This window comes from Cervus canadensis, chromosome 13, assembly GCF_019320065.1.
Source record: "Cervus canadensis isolate Bull #8, Minnesota chromosome 13, ASM1932006v1, whole genome shotgun sequence".
Lineage (NCBI taxonomy): Eukaryota > Metazoa > Chordata > Mammalia > Artiodactyla > Cervidae > Cervus > Cervus canadensis.
This window is the reverse complement of record NC_057398.1, coordinates 50643112-50660310: the sequence shown is the minus strand read 5'-3', so window position 1 is coordinate 50660310 and position 17199 is coordinate 50643112. Positions and strand designations below refer to the sequence as shown.

Sequence of the window (17199 nt, the reverse complement as noted above, 5' to 3'; positions counted from 1 at the left end):
TCAAAAAACCTTGTATAGAATATATACATATACCAATCTTAACTGAGATAATAGTTCTATCACTTTATATTTCTTCTAGTAACATTTCCTGGGCAACAAGGATATGAAAGACTTTTCAGTATACTGGTATACACACAGGTGGAGCATCAGTTGTCCCCAGAGAACACATAACACAGGCCTCTAGATCTTTCACCAAACTAGGATCAATTGAAATTTTCCTCAGTTCTCAACATCCAGAATGTCTTTGTACTAGTCTGGCATCTGTTTAAAATGAATTCTGGTTACTAACATTTTAAACAAAATTGATCTTCCATTATAGCATGTACATCTCCTTTCTAGTAGGGATTAACTAAAAATAGTCTGTTCTTAAAAGTTTTGGCAAACTAAATTATAAAATTTCTCTTTAAAGGTTCATTTGGGAATGTATTTCTCTATCAATAATTTCGTACCAGAAGTTCAGAAAACTAAGGATCAAATAATATCTTGCTGTCTAGCTGTATACTATCAAGTATGTCAGACTATGTTACCAACTCCAATGAAATGTCACTACATGTTTAATCTTCGAGATATATTTAAGGTTTGTTTTAAAATTTCATTCTCTAACTTAAGTTTAAAATTCAACTTGAGAAAATGCAATTTTACTGAACTGACTTTCCATTTCCCTACTCACTGATACTGTCAACACTTAATTGTTAGAAGGGGAAAAACAGCAATTCAAGTTGATTAGGTTTGCTGTTAGCAGCTTATCCTATAAGCCGGTTAAAAAGAATCATTAAAGTAATTCCACGCAGAGAATTCAATGATGAAACCTCTAAGACTGTTAAAAAGTAAAGCCAATCTACTGACACCAGGTTGTGGTGAATGAAAGTTCAGTGTTTGTTGTAAGGCACCATACAAGGAATCTGAGACAACTAGTGCTCAAGCAGCTCCAACTCCCCAGAGGGTTTCAGCCAAGGACTTTTAAGGACCAAGTGAGGGAGGGAGTAATGGGGTCTATGATCAGCTCTTGCACAACGCTCTCATTGGCTGACGGTGAGGTAACCAGGCCAGGTCACAGGGGTTAGCCTTATCAATCCTTAGGCTCCAGTAGGTCTGGAGCCTATGTTCTCCCGGTCATCAGTAGTAGATTATTCAGTTTGGTGGGGGTTTTAGCATCTTCATAAAAATTCAAGAATTGCGCATCTAGGTACTTCAAAGAGGAGCTAAAGCCGAGAATATGAGGGAGGGGTCTGTCCCCATGAGGGGATGTACTGGGTAAGATTCTCATCAGGGAAAGAAGTGACGAGGCTATAACATACGTTTTGGTTTTGCTTTATTTCTGAGAGTTTATTGCAGCTCTCAGACAAATGAAAACATACATGCATTTCATAAACATGCTGAATTTTCACAAGCCTTGCTTTTACACCAGAGAATGTTGCCAACTGTGCTGATTTAGTACATTTTCTGGATTAAAATGTTAAAAAAAAAAAAAATCTTCTTTTGGTTTGTTTTTTATTTCCTTGCTATGGGACTTTAGCCCAAAATAGTACATGTATATGAAATGGGTTATAAATTTTTTAACCCAAATTATAATCTTAGAACATTAAGAAGCATCACTTATCTCCAGCAATCCTGTGAGGAGTTTTTGAGCCCTCTCCTTATAAGGGTGACGCTCTACAAGTTTTCTCTGATTTATAACTTGTCCATCTCATCAGAAGTTCAGGTTATCACTTGTAGGAATTGACAATCCTTGCCTGGGATTATTGCTCTATTTTTATGGAAACATAAACCTGCAAAAAAAAAAAAAAATGAGGCTTTGCTTTGCAATCTACCTGATAATGGTTTTTCAATTGTTGTTTTTAAATCCCTAATAGCTTCTTCTAGGTTTGCTGCAAGCTGACAAGTTTGTTGTTAACTCCAAAGAGATGGCTGCTCTGTTCTTTGTTCATGAAGCCACCCGAGTGTTTCATGATCGCTTACTTGAACAAGCTGAACAGGTGCTTTTCTATCAGATCCTTTCAAAAGAACTCGAGAATTATTTTCAGGTAAAATTATTTAAAAAATTTTTGTAAATGGTGTCTTGAGCAAAAATACTGTTTTATAAACATCATCAGACATTTCTATGATGTTAACTAAAAACTTTATTAACAATTCCAATTTTTACTTGCAAATGTCTAAATAATTATAGATTTGGAACAATTGAAATGATAAGGTCTTGATGCCTTTACTCATGTATTTGGCCTGTTGAGAGCCTTGAAATTGCTCACTTTCCTCCAGGACTGGCAGACGTGAACACTTTGACCCCTCATCCCTCTCCAGCCCTTTGAAGTTTAGTTTGTGCTTGCTTCTCTAGTCCAGGTCACAAAGGAAAGTGCTTCAGTAACTGATTCACTAACAGCTGTAACTAAATGAAGTGGTGAGCTCAACTCCATTACGCTGCCTCTCTGCTAACTCCTCTCAATTCCTCTCCAAGGATGATGTATACATACATTTGCCTACACACATATTTTTTTCCTTTTATCTTTTGGCCATGCCATGTGGCATGTAGGATCTTAGTTCCCCAACCAGAGATTCAACCTGCACCCCCTAGATTGCCAGCATGGAGTTTTAACCACTGGACCACCAAGGAAGTCCCCTTATATATTTTTTAGATAAATCACAAATTCAGAAATCTTTAAAAAAAATTTTTTTTTCTCAAAGTTTATTAAACTGGGTATTTAAGACCTGTGCCTTCTATTGCATGTAAATTATGAAAAATAGATAATAAATATAAAGTAATAACAAAAAATGAGGAACTAAAACTTCTTAGCACTACCATTTAAAAAAAATTTTTTTTTTCTAGACACTCATCATTACTTTTCTTTAATCCAAGTTTTCCGCTCCTCAGCCTAGACCCTTCTTGGTATCATCATTCATGTTAATCCGTAACACTTCTGCCCTCCAATTTTTTAAACATCTGGTAAAATAATCTTTTCACAAAGTAGCTATCTCCACAGCCACCAACAGCTCCATCTACTTACCCAGAATTTCTCAGGGCTCTACCAGTGTGCAGTTCTTCTTCTTGTCCCTCTTTGGGGCTACTCTTTGGTGATGCTTCACACTCATCTTACTCCTACTTTCCTTCACACAGGCAGTAGAATCTCCAGTCCTTTCTTTTCTCACTTTCATTCCCTAACAACCTGAGAAGCAGTTGAATACAAGGGTTACAAACACAGGTTCTGCCCAAGTTCAAAGCCCAACCCTTCCATTTATGAGCTATGAAACCTTACGCAAGTGAGCCCTCTGTGTCTCGGTTTCCTCATCTCTAATGAAAATGTAGTAATTGTACCTACTTCATAGGACTGTGGTGAGAATTAATGGCACTAACTTGTGTAAAGTGTTTACAACGGTTTCTGACACATGATAAGTGCTCAGTAAATGTAAGCTATCATTGTATTAAAAATGACCAGATCTTATATCTACTGTTCAAAGACAGGCTGGTGGTTTGGCAGAAAGAGCCTGAATGCTAGAGTTAGACCTTGGCTTGACTTCTAAATCTGTCTCATATTACTCTGAGTACTTCATTCTCAGCATGAAAAACCATTTGCAAAACCATTTCCAGTCCTCCTTCACTGCATTCTGTGTACTACCCCGCTGCCCCACCCTGGTGTTTCCTACCTCAGTACTGATATTATCAGTCAAGCCTCCATCCATGTCAGAAATTTGAGCCCCTCACCTCATACTTTGGCCAGTGCAGAATGGTCTCTGTTGTCTCTTCCTTTATTCATATAGGTCCCTTCCCTTGGCTCACTTTTGACCATCCTTCAAGATTCAGCTCATGCTTCCTCTTCTGGTGGTCTTCTCTAGCCTAAATCACATTCTTTCCAGGTTAAATGTCTTTGCATTGTCATAGGACTATGGGGTTTTCTATCCGTAGAACTAATTAGAATGTAATTGCCTATCTCTTTCTCTAACCGATGAGTTCCATGAGAACAAAATCGTTGATTTTTATCCCCACCTAAATCTCCAGAGTTTAACATCCTCCCTTACTCCTACCTGGTACTTGACAAATACATCTGGGATGAATGAATAGATACAGGAATGAATGAAGGGATGCAGAGACTTTGCTAAAATAACCATCTAAAGAAAGCTTATTTCTGTCCATGGAGAAGATCCTAAATTCTTGCCTTATACATTCCAACTGCAATTTAGTTTTAAGACTTTGCTAGACCAAAGAATAGGTGTAGAGGCAGTAGAAAATGAGTAAGCAATTACTTAGGGGAGACAGGTCTTTCCCTAGTAGGAGTTAGTCCCACAGACAGCAAGAACAGCTACAGTACCCCCAAATTAGAGAACTATTACCCAAATCTACTTTAAAAACTTAAGGATGTAAATTATTCCCATAAGAATTTGCATTTATACGATACCATTTAGTCAGTTGTTTGACTGGTTGACTTTTTAAATAGTAAAATGTGATAGCTCTAATAGCGGTTAACTCTTACAATGTGCCAGGCACTGTTTTAAAAGCTTTACCCATCATTACTCAATTAAATCTTGATAACATATCTGTGACTTAAGTCCTGTTATAATCCTCATTTTACAAATGAAGAAACTGAGGCAAAGTGAGATTAAGAATTTGCCCAAGGTTGCATAGTTAGTTAAGTGGTGGAGTCCTGGCTATCTGACTTCAGATATTCTCTTAACCATCATATCATATTGTCCCTCGACCTTCCTTTAGCCTTTTGCTTAAACAAACACCTTCTGAGAGCCTATTAAGAATTTCCAGGGACAGACATCAACTGAGGTAAGTTCTAAAACCTCCACAGAACTAATGTAAGCCCTGCCTCCAAGCACCTTACAACCTAACAGGTGCAATACATTTCTGTAAGTACTGTAACAGGCCCATCCACACGCCACCATAGTAGGACAAAAGAAGAAAGAATAATACTAATCTATCTAGTTTTAGGAAGAGGAAAATGGTCAGACTTCAAAGAAGGGGTTAGCCCACAAACTTGGTCTGAAAGACAGGCAAGGGTTTGTCAAATGAACCAAGAAAGCAAATATGGAAGCTTGCAAATCTATGGTGGTGATTAACAATTGATTAAGGAAAGATTCTCTTTTTCAGATTGTTGGTGAGACCTCGTGATATCAACATGTTATTCCCACAGCAGCAGTTGTTAACCTAGAAACTGTAGATTCTCAAAGAGTTCTTAAACAGAACTGTATTTCAGTGTATTTGGTTTCCTTTGCAACCCTTGCATTTTACTATGTTTGTTTAAAATGTTATTCTTATGAGGAGTCCACAGGTTTCACTGTCAGAAGGGGGTCCATGGCACAAAAAAAGGTTAAGAACCCCAAGACCTAGACCTACTGTGCTAAGAACTTCTCTGATACAAGTATATTGTTTTAGTTTTGATAATAAGTTAAATTGTGCCATTAACAATTTCTATTCAATCACCCTACAATAGATCCAATGGACCAAAGAAAAACTGATGAATGACCCAATTATATTTGTGGATTTCTTGGATGTAAACAAATCTCATAGAAAGAAGACCTATCAGTATACCAATGACTATAATAAACTTGCCGAAGTACTTACTGAATTCCAAATGAAGTTGAATTCAGCGTCTTTGGAGGTAGAGACACATACTATACAAAAATCTAAGGAATACTATTTTCAAATATATAGTTATATATGCACAGCCTGGTAGCTCAATCAGTAAAGAATCCGCCTGCCAGTGCAGAAGACTCAGGTTCGTTCCATGAGTTGGGAAGATCCCCTGGAGAAGGAAATGGCAACTCACTCCAGTATTCTTGCCTGGAGAATCCCCATGGACAGAGGGGCCTGGTGAGCTACAGTCCATGGGATTGCAAAAAGTCAGACACGACTGAGCGACTAACACTACACATATGTATATGTGTATGTAAAATCAATATTTTTGAGATGTATGTGTATGTATAAGAGCAAGAGAGATCAAAAACTCTACCCTCAAATTTTAGTGCAGACCAGTAGAAGTGTAGGTTTATATTGTTCATCTTATTTTGCCTCATTTAAATACAAGGTGCACAACTGAGGCGGTTAAATGTTGAATTTTTAAAGTTAAGGGAATTAAGTGCAAGAGAGGGTGTGGCAACAAGTAGGAGCAATATAGCTGGGACTAATTCACAGTCTTTCCCATTGTGCTGTGCTCAGTCACTCAGTCGTGCCCGACTCTTTGCGACCCTATGGGCTGTAGCCCTCCAGGCTCCTCTATCCATAGGGATTCTCCAGGCAAGAATACTGGAATGGGTTGCCATGTCCTCCTCCACGGGATCTTCCCAACCCAGGGATCCAATCCAGGTCTCCCGCATTGCAGGCAGATTCTTTATCTGAGCCACCAGGGAAGTCCAATAGGAAACTACATTCCCACTGTAATTATGAGCAAAGGTGATTTGGAACATAGACACCAACAAAATCAGACACCATACACCGATTCCCTGAGGCTTGTTCTACCCCAAGACAGAGAAATAGAAAATCAGCCTTGATATTGCTGCTCTCCCCTTCATCCTCTTCCCTCAAGCCTATGCCGGCCTTCCAATCTTGCTCATCAGAATATTGGCAAAAGGACAGTTCTCATTGTGCACACTTATTTTCCATAGATGTAAACTAGTTTATTGGGTCTAAATTATTGGATTACCAGATTAGTTATTCTCACTTCTATATCTTGTATGTAAAACCACAGTGAACACTTAATTTTTCTATGCCTATAATCACTTTATTTTTTCGTTTCCCCTGGTAGATTTCTCATTCCTTGGTATTTTTCAAGGAAGCCATAGAACACATTGCAAGAGCTACAAGGATCCTTCGACAATCAGGAAGTCATATGTTACTGGTAAGAATTTAAATTTTTCAAATTTTTTTTAGTATACAAAATAAAAATTAAGGAAATTCAATAAAAATCTACTCTGGCTATACTCTAATATAAAATTAAAAGTTTAAAAAAGCAGTAGTTCTAAAAGCAGTAAATAATAAAATAGTAGAATATAAAAAAATCTACTCTGCTTACAGAAATTTAATTTTTGCACACTTTCTGTTTATGAAAGCTCATATTCATTGACACATATGACAAGATCCTTGTCCTCTCAAAAGTGCATAAAAGTTCACCAGCTATTTGTTTTTTGATGGCATTTAATGTGTAAAAACAGTAATGGGTCCAGCACCATCTCTAGCATATCTGCAGTATTAATACAGTGTCTGTGCAGGTGAATCTTGACTTCAAAAATAATACAATTCCTTGAATATAAATTTAGAAAAATGAGTCGTTGCACAAAATTTTACTGCTCATGAAGGCAAATGAGAGTTAGGTTCTTGGAAATTCCACCAATACCTTAAATAGAGAAAAGCTTTCAGAAGGCTAAATAAAATCCAACGTATTCAACCAATGATACGTCACATTCTTATGACTATTTGTTTAAGTTAGTCATTCAAATTATGTTCTCAGATCACAAAAGAATTACTACTGGAATCAATAACAGGAAGAAATTTGGAGTATTCACAAATACGCAGAACCTTTGTAATACATTCCTAAATAACCAATGGGTAAAAGAAGAAATCACAAGAGAAATTAGAAAATGCTTTGAGGTGAATGAAAACAAAAGCACAACATACCAAAACAAAAAACAAAACAACATAACCTACCTAAAGCAGTGCTTTCAGGGAAATTTACTGCTACAAATGCCTATATTTTATTTTATTTTAAAATTTTATTTTATATTAGAGAATAGCTGATGCAGATGACACCACCCTTATGGCAGAAAGTTGAAGAGGAACTAAAAACCCTCTTGATGAAAGTGAAAGAGGAGAGTGAAAAAGTTGGCTTAAAGCTCAACATTCAGAAAACTAAGATCATGGCATCTGATACCATCACTTCATGGGAAATAGATGGGGAAACAGTGGAAATAGTGTCAGACTTAATTTTGGGGGGCTGAAAAATCACTGCAGATGATGATTGCAGCCATGAAATTAAAAGACGCTTACTCCTTGGGAAGGAAAGTTATGACCAACCTAGACAGCATATTATAAAGCAGAGACATTACTTTGCCAACAAAGGTCCGTCTGGTCAAGGCTATGGTTTTTCCAGTGGTCATGTATGGATGTGAGAATTGGACTATGAAGAAAGCTGAGCGCCGAAAAATTGATGCTTTTGAACTGTGGTGTTGGAGAAGACTCCTGAGAGTCCCTTGGACTGCAAGGAGATCCAACTGGTTCATCCTAGAGGAGATCAGTCCTGGATGTTCACTGGAAGGTCTGATACTGAAGCTGAAATTGAAATTCCAATACTTTGGCCACCTGATGTGAAGAGCTGACTCATTTGAAAAGACCCTGATGCTGGGAAAGATTGAGGGCAGGAGGAGAAGGGGACGACAGAGGATGAGATGGTTGGATGGCATCACCAACTCGATGGACATGGGTTTGAGTGGACTCCGGGAGTTGGTGATGGACAGGAAGGCCTGGCGTGCTGCGATTCACTGGGTCGCAAAGAATCGGACACGACTGAGCGACTGAACTGAACTGAACTGATAGCTGATCAACAATGTTGAGATAGTTTCAAGTGGATAGCAAAGGGACCCAGCCTTACACATATATATGTCCATTCTTCCCCAGAATCCCCCATCCAGGCTGCCACATAAGATTGAGTAGAGTTCCCTGTGCTGTATAGTAGGTCCTTATTGGTTATCCATTTCACATATGGTAGTGTGTACAAATCTCAAGTAAATAACCTAAGTTTCCACCTTAGAAAACTACAAAAGAAAACTAAGCCCAAAGAGGAAGTTATATGCAAGAAAAGATGAGAGAACATACTAAAGAATAGAAAAACAATACAATAATATCAATGAAAACAAACAAAAAAAAATGATTCTTTGAAAAGATCAACAAAACTGGCAAATCTTTAGAGAGGATAATCAAGAGAAAAAAGGCAAGAACACTCCAACTATTAAAATCAGGTATTTAATACACCTTGATGAAATGTACACTTTCCTTGAAAGACATAAATTACTGAACTGAAGAAATATAAAATCTGTACTTATGTAACTAATAAAAAGATTGAATTAGGAATTTTAAAACTTCCCACAAAGAAAAGCCTAGGTCCAAATGGCTTCACTAGAGAATTCTAACATTTAAGGAAAAATTAAATCAGTCCTTTATAACTCTTCCAGAAAATAGAAGGAATACTTCCCAGCTAATCTATGAGACCAGTATCACCCTGATACGAAAACTATATGGACATCATGAAAAAAGAGAACTACATACCAATATCCCTGTGAATATAGTTATTAATTTTTTGAATGAAATATCAGCAAACGGAATGTAACAACATATGAATATTATGTATCATGGCCAAGTGAGTCTTATTCTAGGAATGTGTGTTTGGTTTAACATCCCCAAATCCATTAATGGAAAGGAATGAACTGCTGACGCATACTACAACATGGAGAACCTCAGAACCGTCATGCTAACTGAGAAGTCAGATGCAAAAGACTTTTTACTGTATGATTCCTTTTATAGGAAATGTCTAACAAAGGCAAATCTATAGAGACAAAAAGCCTATTAATTGTTGCCTGGGACTGGAGATTAGAAAGAGGATTGACTGCAAATAGGCTTGAGAGATATTTGGGGGATGATAGAAGTACTCTAAAAATGGATTGTGGTGATGGTTTCATAACTCTGTAAATTTACTAAAAATCATTTAATTGTGCACTTAAAACAGGTATAGTCTATAGTTTGCACCTAAATAAACTGTTTTAAAAGGGTAAAACTTTATCATCATTCCCAAAGAGCACTTCTTGAGTGTTATGGCCCACAGTAAATGGAAAAAGACTTATTTGAATCCTTACAAATGAAGACTCAAATGTTGATAGTCACATTGCAATGATTTGTAAGCCTATCTATGCTATTTTTCCAGATAATATTTTCAGCGCAGTTATTTCATGTAGTTCAAGAGGCTGTGAAGAGAAAAGATTAAAATATTGAAAGTGTTTGAGTGCCTTATAAGATTTTAATAAAATACTTTATGTTTCATGTGTTTATCAAAGCATTTAAAAATAGTCTTAGGTAGTTTTACTAACTTTCTAGCACATCTAAGTAGAAAACTTTTTATTTCTATTTAGATATAAAAATAAATGATTTCTATTTCTGAAAGATTTGAAAAGATTTCCAGAATATATATAAGAATCACATGTTGGATTTTTTTTCTTCCCAAGATTGGAATAGATGGATGTGGAAAAGAAACTTGTGCGACTCTGGCCTGTTATTTGGCAGAACACAAAATATACCGGGTACCTTTATCTCACAATTATGCCTACTTAGAATTCAAAGAAGATTTCAAAAAAGTGTTTATGCAAGCAGGATTAGAAGGCAACCCTTCTGCTTTGATAGTTAGTAATTTGAACCTAGATCAAGTAAGTACTTTTTGTTTCTATTATTTACTAAAGTTTAATATTCATGTGGGGTATTCCCAGGTGGCACAGTGGAGCCCTCCAAATTTAATATTTGAAAAGAAAATATTTACCTATGGTCCTATTAACCTGCCATATCAATTCTTTTCATTATTTTCCATGCTTATCCAATCATAACCTATAGAGTTTATAAGTTTGCAGTCATTCTGTAGATAGTTTTACATAAGTACCACAATAAAAGAATTTTCTGTCTCTATAATTTTAATTGACTAATTGGAAGTAATTTATCTGTGTAACTAAAGCCATCCATTTTGCATTAAAACCAGTTTTATAATCTGTCTTTTAAAAATAGACCTATCAAAAAAAAATAGCCCTATCATCTGCATCCACTGTCTGATCATGTAATCTACAGTGTGCTCTCACAGAGTTTGAGGCTTCTGTTTCTGTCCTTTATCCTTCTGCTCAAGTTTCACCAAAGCCGAGAACTTTCTTTGCAGCTCATGCCTTATTTATATGTAAGCAAAAAATGTTAATCACTCAACTTTTAAAAAATCTATCCTTTTGCATAAGTTATACCCTTCCATAGCCAAAGTATAATTAGGAATACTACCTCAGATTGTATGTACTTCTTTGTGGCAAAATTTCAAGGGAATGTTGTTTATTATCTGTGATCCAGAGGTGTATAGTTATTAGTGTTGTTTCAAATTCCTGTTTTGTTTTTGCTCCTGATACTGGGCCTCTCTCCCTAGAGTTATATGTGTCTGTTTGTTTTTCATGTCATATTTTGAAAGTAAATCCAAGGGCCATGTCATATCTGCTATTCTCCATAATATTCAGTTTTTCTGCTTTAATTATATATTCTCCCCTTCCCAAATTTGAATATCCTGCTCCTTGATCAGGTTGAGGTTTCTGCTAGACACTTTCTAGGTTTCAGAAGATGTAGTTTCTCCCCTGCCAAGAATGTATCATTCTAATTTAAGAAACTGTTTTTCAGAAATCCACTGTCAAAGCTGAATTGAACATGGCTCCCATGTTATTCAGGGGTTTTCCTTGTGGCTCAGCTGGTCAAGAATCCGCCTGCAATGCAGGAGACCTGGGTTCGATCCTTAGGTTGGGAAGATCCCCTGGAGAAAGGAATGGCTACCCACTCCAGTATTCTGTCCTGGAAAATTCCATAGACTGTATAGCCCATGGGATTGCTAAGAGTTGGTCACAACAGAGTGACTTTCACTTTCACTTTCCACGTTATGCAGAACTTTAAGGTTATTGCATCTCCTTTCCAGACTTTTTCTAACCACATCATTGCTTTCCACATGAATCCAAAAAATGGTGTTATGACTTTGTTAAATTAACATTTGTTAAGTGCAGGGTACCAGATGGTGAGCTACAGTTTAACAAAAGACCACAAGAGAATCTGAAAGAGAAGTTTATTACTCAGGTTCTGCAGGAGGCACACAGCATGCCTTGAGGGAACCCATGGGAAGTCAAGGCAAAGTGCAGAGAGGGGGCGGGGGTAGGACTCGGGCACACACCTTGATTGAGGGTGCAGTGCTTTGCAGTGCTTTTGGAGTTCCCAGGCTAGGGCCAGATTGGCCAATTCAAACCCAAAAAGGGTAAGTTCCATGGGGGTCTTATCCAAGGAGCACATAAAGGGAAGGCTCTGGGAAACAGGGAAGACTGTTGACACAGGGCTGTTGGGAAGTCATATCAGAATTTACATTTGCTTGTAACTCTGTGGGTTGCTATCTAAGGCATGTGCATCCATGAGAGGTATAATGTCAGTTTAAGTCCCCCAGCAGGCTACTTGGCCAAACAAAATGGATGCTGAGGCAGTAATACTATCAAGTAATTTAGCTAGACTCTCAACAAGTAGGCAATAATCAGAGTATTTAATAAATCTTTGGCAGTTCTCCATCACGTCTTAGGTGAGACAGGAAAGCAGTTAGCCCCATGTCACCTCTGTTGGCCTCTATTGAACACAGCCCACCAGTTCTCTGCCCTTTCTCAACTGGGCTGAAATACCATGTCCCTGTGAGTGACTAAAGAATACTGTATCTTGAGGCATTGATAATGCTAATAATGCTTTTTTGTTAAAAGAAAGCTTGGATTTATTCTAAAAACCAAAATGCTCATACTTTTTTATTACTCCTCTGGTAGAATTTCTTTCATTGCTGCTTCTCCTCTGTTACCTTCCCATTCATTTTGGAAACCTTTATAGAGATGTTCTCGGTTAAATTAAAATAAGCTTTTGGCCATGTGATTTCTAATAGTTTGTGTAGTATTCAAACACAAAAGTAGAGATACCGAGAACTACTATAAACCGTGTGAGGCAGAGTCCCTGCTGACCTTAATTATTGCACCCATTCCTCCCATGCCTCTTCCCCAGTGCACAGCAGTGTTTGGCATACTGTGGGTACCAAATCTGTTTCCCCAATGTTTGAATAAATGAATGAATAGATGAAGCTTATTTTGGCCAGAACAAAATGTTTTTGATGGGTTCACATTAAGAGAAGTTATTTTTTTGATCTAAGTTCTCCTGAAACACTATTGCTTTCTTGATTTGCTCTATCCAGAGTAGAATACATGCCCAATTTACCCATTCCTGATTAAATGTATGTTTTTCCTAAGGAATTATTTATGGAAGATTTGAACAGCATTATTAATCTGGGGAAAATACCTGACTTGTTTGAAAATGAAGAGCTGGATGCGATTGCCCTCAGGCTTAGGTCTCTTGCCGAACAGTCTGGTTATGTTGATAATAGGCAAATTTTACTTTCGTTCTTCCAAAAGGTACATTTTTGTGGATTGCCTTTATCAAATTGACATATTAAATTGAAAATAGACTATGTTCAAATCTCACAAAATTTTATGCCAGTGTCCACTATTTGTTGAAAATAATCCTGCAATGAACATAAAGGTCTGCATAAAAAAATAGACTATGTTTATAATTCTGTACATGAATTTCAAGTTGGATAATTTCTTTGTTTTTTTACATGAGTTTTTAAAGCTATAATAATGACTTCCATCCTTAAACATAGACACACCATAGGCAGGACAAACATGAGCAGGAATCTGGGACTGACTGGCTAACAATGACTTAAAAAAATAATAATAGCTTGAGGCAATAAGAGAAATAAGATCCCAAGATTACTTCACACCCTGTGATCCCTTTCTACCCAATGAGGTTTTTTATTTCAGTTGTATGCTGGTAACAAACCTGGAAAGGAAAGAAACAAGAATTGCTCATCCCCTTAAAAAGCCCTAGAACTGTCCAGGATGTTATGGGTCATCCAGGTAGAGCAGGTAATATTCAGAATGAACTCAGCAGTGAGCTTGCTGTGAAAGAATCAGCTTGATGAGAGATATAAACTGGACAAATTAACTAGGCATTCTGTATCTTTAAGACATGATGACTGACCAGTGGCTCAGTGAACAGATAGATATGATTACCCAAGCCAAAATGTTCACTGGTAAAGTACCACAGGCCAACTTATTTCTCGAGTCAGCTTCTATCTTTTATGGAGACATTTGAAAATTGAACCGAACCACCATCCCTTCCTCAGCAGATGCTTAGTGATCTTGCACAACAAAAACATGTAAAAAATTCTGGGAATGGAATCCACAATTGTATGAGAACAATATAATATAAATGGATGTTTGAATTGAGTTGTATTTTAGAATGCTGCAGTAGAAAGAAGGACAGGAGTTATCCTGAAAACTTGTGACAATCAAGCACTTCTTTACAAAATTGGTTTACCCAATAGATTGTGAGTGGAAAAGGAAAATAAATTCTGATTTAGAGTGTGGCGAATAGTGCCCTCCAGAAATAAAAAATAAGAATCCCAAGTAGAAATCAATTTTAATTTTATATATATGCCATACTTTCAAAAATGACTTGAGGTTTTTTACAGTAATAATAAATAGTGAAAACACACCTTAAACTGTTGGATATCCTGAAGTAGGATTTGCAAACGGGCAAAGCAGAGAGAGGTGATTCCGTTTTGTGGGTTTTCCCATGCGGCTCAGTAAAGAATACGCCCACCAGTGCAGGAGACACAAGAGACACATTTCAGTCCTTGGGTCAGGAAGATCCCCTGGAGTGGGAAATGACAACCCACTCCAGTACTCTTGCCTGGAAAATGTCCATGGACAGAAGAGCCTAGTGGGCTACAGTCCATGGGGTCGAAAAGAGTAGGACACAACTAAGCACACGTACAAATTCATATTCAATTTAAAGATTTCTGTATTTTGTGAATTTTGCATTGAGGAGCTGCATTTGCTTTTATAAAAATTTTAAAGACAAGCAAGAGAGGGGAAATCTTACCCTTTAGTCTTCTTTCAGCTTTACTACTCTTACTTGGCAAAATAGGTTGCTTGATACTCAAAGATATTATCACTTTGTGCAAGTCTAACCCTTTGAGTTAAATGGATCATTGACTCACTGAAGCTTCTTTCAATAATGTGGTTTTATCATAAAGCAACGTATGAAATGAGGAAGGAATCTGTGCCCTGTGGTCAGTCCTTCCAAGAAGCCAAGAACAGCAACAACACAATCAGGTTTTAGGTGGGGCAAGGATGCAGGCAAAGTTCTTTGAAACTAGCACTTTGCCTAGGACCTGAAAAATTATATAGAATCTAATACTGCTTGGCTGTAATCCTTCAGCTGTAGGAGTTTATTAGTATCTCTGCGGTGTTCTGTACATAACATTGTTCTGATTCTCTGCATCTCTTTTAGCTTTAATTCATCGGACTATTTCTTACTTTGAGTTTCTGTGAGTCTTAAATGCACTCCACTCCAGAGGAAACAGTTAAGTAGTCAGACCCATCAGCATCTGATATAAACTGCCCTACTGAATAGAGCTCTAGCACCAGATCCCCTTATAAAGGATGGTTTATACAAGGAATGTTCTGAGTCCAGTGACTCCCCTACCCAGTCCATCCAGCTGAAGCCAAGAGGGTGAGGTCCCCTAGAACAGAACCTGGCTCCTTTCCTCAGAAGGGCTCTGTGAAGCTTGTAGTTTCCCTTGGAAGGACTCTGGTTTATGACAGACACTCAATACATGATTGATAGGTTTCTACTCCCCCCATTAAGGAAAAAATTGAAACAAATTTTAAATGGAATTTTCAATATAATATTTTCTTCAAAGCAATGGATTGCATTTAAACAAATCATGTTTTCATTAATTTTCAGAGAATACATAAAAATCTTCATATTTTTATGACCATGAGCCCTACAAGACCTAACTTTCACCAAAACTGTAGACTATATCCTTCCCTGATCAGCACCTGCACGGTTGATTGGTATGAGAAGTGGCCAGAAGAAGCTCTCCTGATTGTAGCTGACGCTTTCTTAAGAGAAAAAGTGGATATCGAGAGCAGAGAGGTAAATATAACCCCTTTAAAGAAATCTAATGCAAGTGAAGATTTCAATTTATTATCAGAATCCAACACTACATCTCTGAATGACAACCTTAGGTGGGCAAAGAGAGGCAGTTCTGGGCAAAATTATGAAATAAGTCAAGTGTTTGTCTTGACTTTTTATCAGTTTCTCATCTCTTTTGCCCCCTAATTCACCCTGTCTCAATGATGCCCAGATTCCTCGCTGCTGGGGTCTCTTCACTGTCCTGCCCTCATGGTAGACAGCAGATTTCCACGAAGGTAAACAACCCCCCATGCTCTGGTGAGGATACTGCAACCTTCTGTGTACTTGTGAAATTCACTGGGTTGGTTACAGCAACACAACTACAAAGAAATGAGAGCACAAGCCACACGCAAAGTTACCTCAGAACTCATGAGCCACAAGTCAGTAAGAATCTATCCTAGAGTGATTCAAATGAAGATCCCGAGAGATGTTGGCAAAAGAAGCTGTAAATTCAGAGAGGCCTGAAACTCTGTGGGGCCTAGAAAGGGGCTTACAACCTTACCTGTCCAAGTGTTCAAGGAAAGCAAAGGCCAAAAAGGGTAGATTCAGGGTGGAACCAACAAGAAATTGCAGCTGAGTTAAGAATGACCAGTTTAGCTAGGCTGGGTGGATTGGAGATGTATAAACAGGACTAGATTATGTTCAAGTCAGATTCTCTCTGAAGGTAAGCAAAGAGGACACTCTTTCTACTCTAGTTTTGCCTGCCTGTATCTCTACATTGATTGATCCATTGATTTCCATAAGGAACTGGTTCCAGCCCCCTCCCCCAAACCCTGCAAGATACCAAAATCAGGATATGAAAGTGAAAGTGAAAGTCACTCAGTCGTGCCTGACTCTTTGTGACCCCATGGACTATACAGTCCATGGCGTTCTCCAGGCCAGAATACTGGAGTTGGTAGTGTTTCCCTTCTCCAAGGGATCTTCCCAACCCAGGGATCAAACCCACATCTCCTGTATTGCAGGCGGATTCTTTACCAGCTGAGCCACAAGGGGAACCCAAGAATACTGGACTGGGTAGCCTATCCGTTCTCCAGAGGATCTTCCCAACCTGGGAATCGAAGCAGGGTCTCCTGCATTGCAGGCAGATTCTTTACCAAGTGAGCTAGGAGGGAAGCCCTGGATGCTTAAGTCCCTTATATAAAATGGTATAGCATTTACCCATAATATGTGCACATTCTATGATATATTTTAAATCATCTCTGAATTACTTGTAATACCTAATACAATGTAAGTATATGTAAATAATTGTAAATACAATGCAAATGCTATGTAAACAGTTGCCAGCACAAGAGAAATTCATGTTTTGCTTTTGGAAACTTTCTGGAATATTTAAGAGTATTTTCAGTGGTTGTTTGAATCTGTGGGTGCAGAACCCACAGATA

General features: G+C 37.7%; 1 protein-coding gene across 1 annotated transcript in view; it reads left to right on the top strand.

The window, feature by feature from the left end:
* The window catches only part of DNAH14 (dynein axonemal heavy chain 14), a 394377-nt gene that overhangs the window by 266024 nt on the left and 111154 nt on the right, over nt 1–17199 (top strand). Inside the window, exons 49-55 of the mRNA XM_043484666.1 lie at nt 410–577; nt 1854–2024; nt 5427–5594; nt 6738–6830; nt 10201–10398; nt 13024–13185; nt 15587–15778. Coding sequence (XP_043340601.1) covers nt 410–577; nt 1854–2024; nt 5427–5594; nt 6738–6830; nt 10201–10398; nt 13024–13185; nt 15587–15778 — 1152 coding nt within the window. The remainder of the gene's footprint in view (nt 1–409; nt 578–1853; nt 2025–5426; nt 5595–6737; nt 6831–10200; nt 10399–13023; nt 13186–15586; nt 15779–17199) is intronic.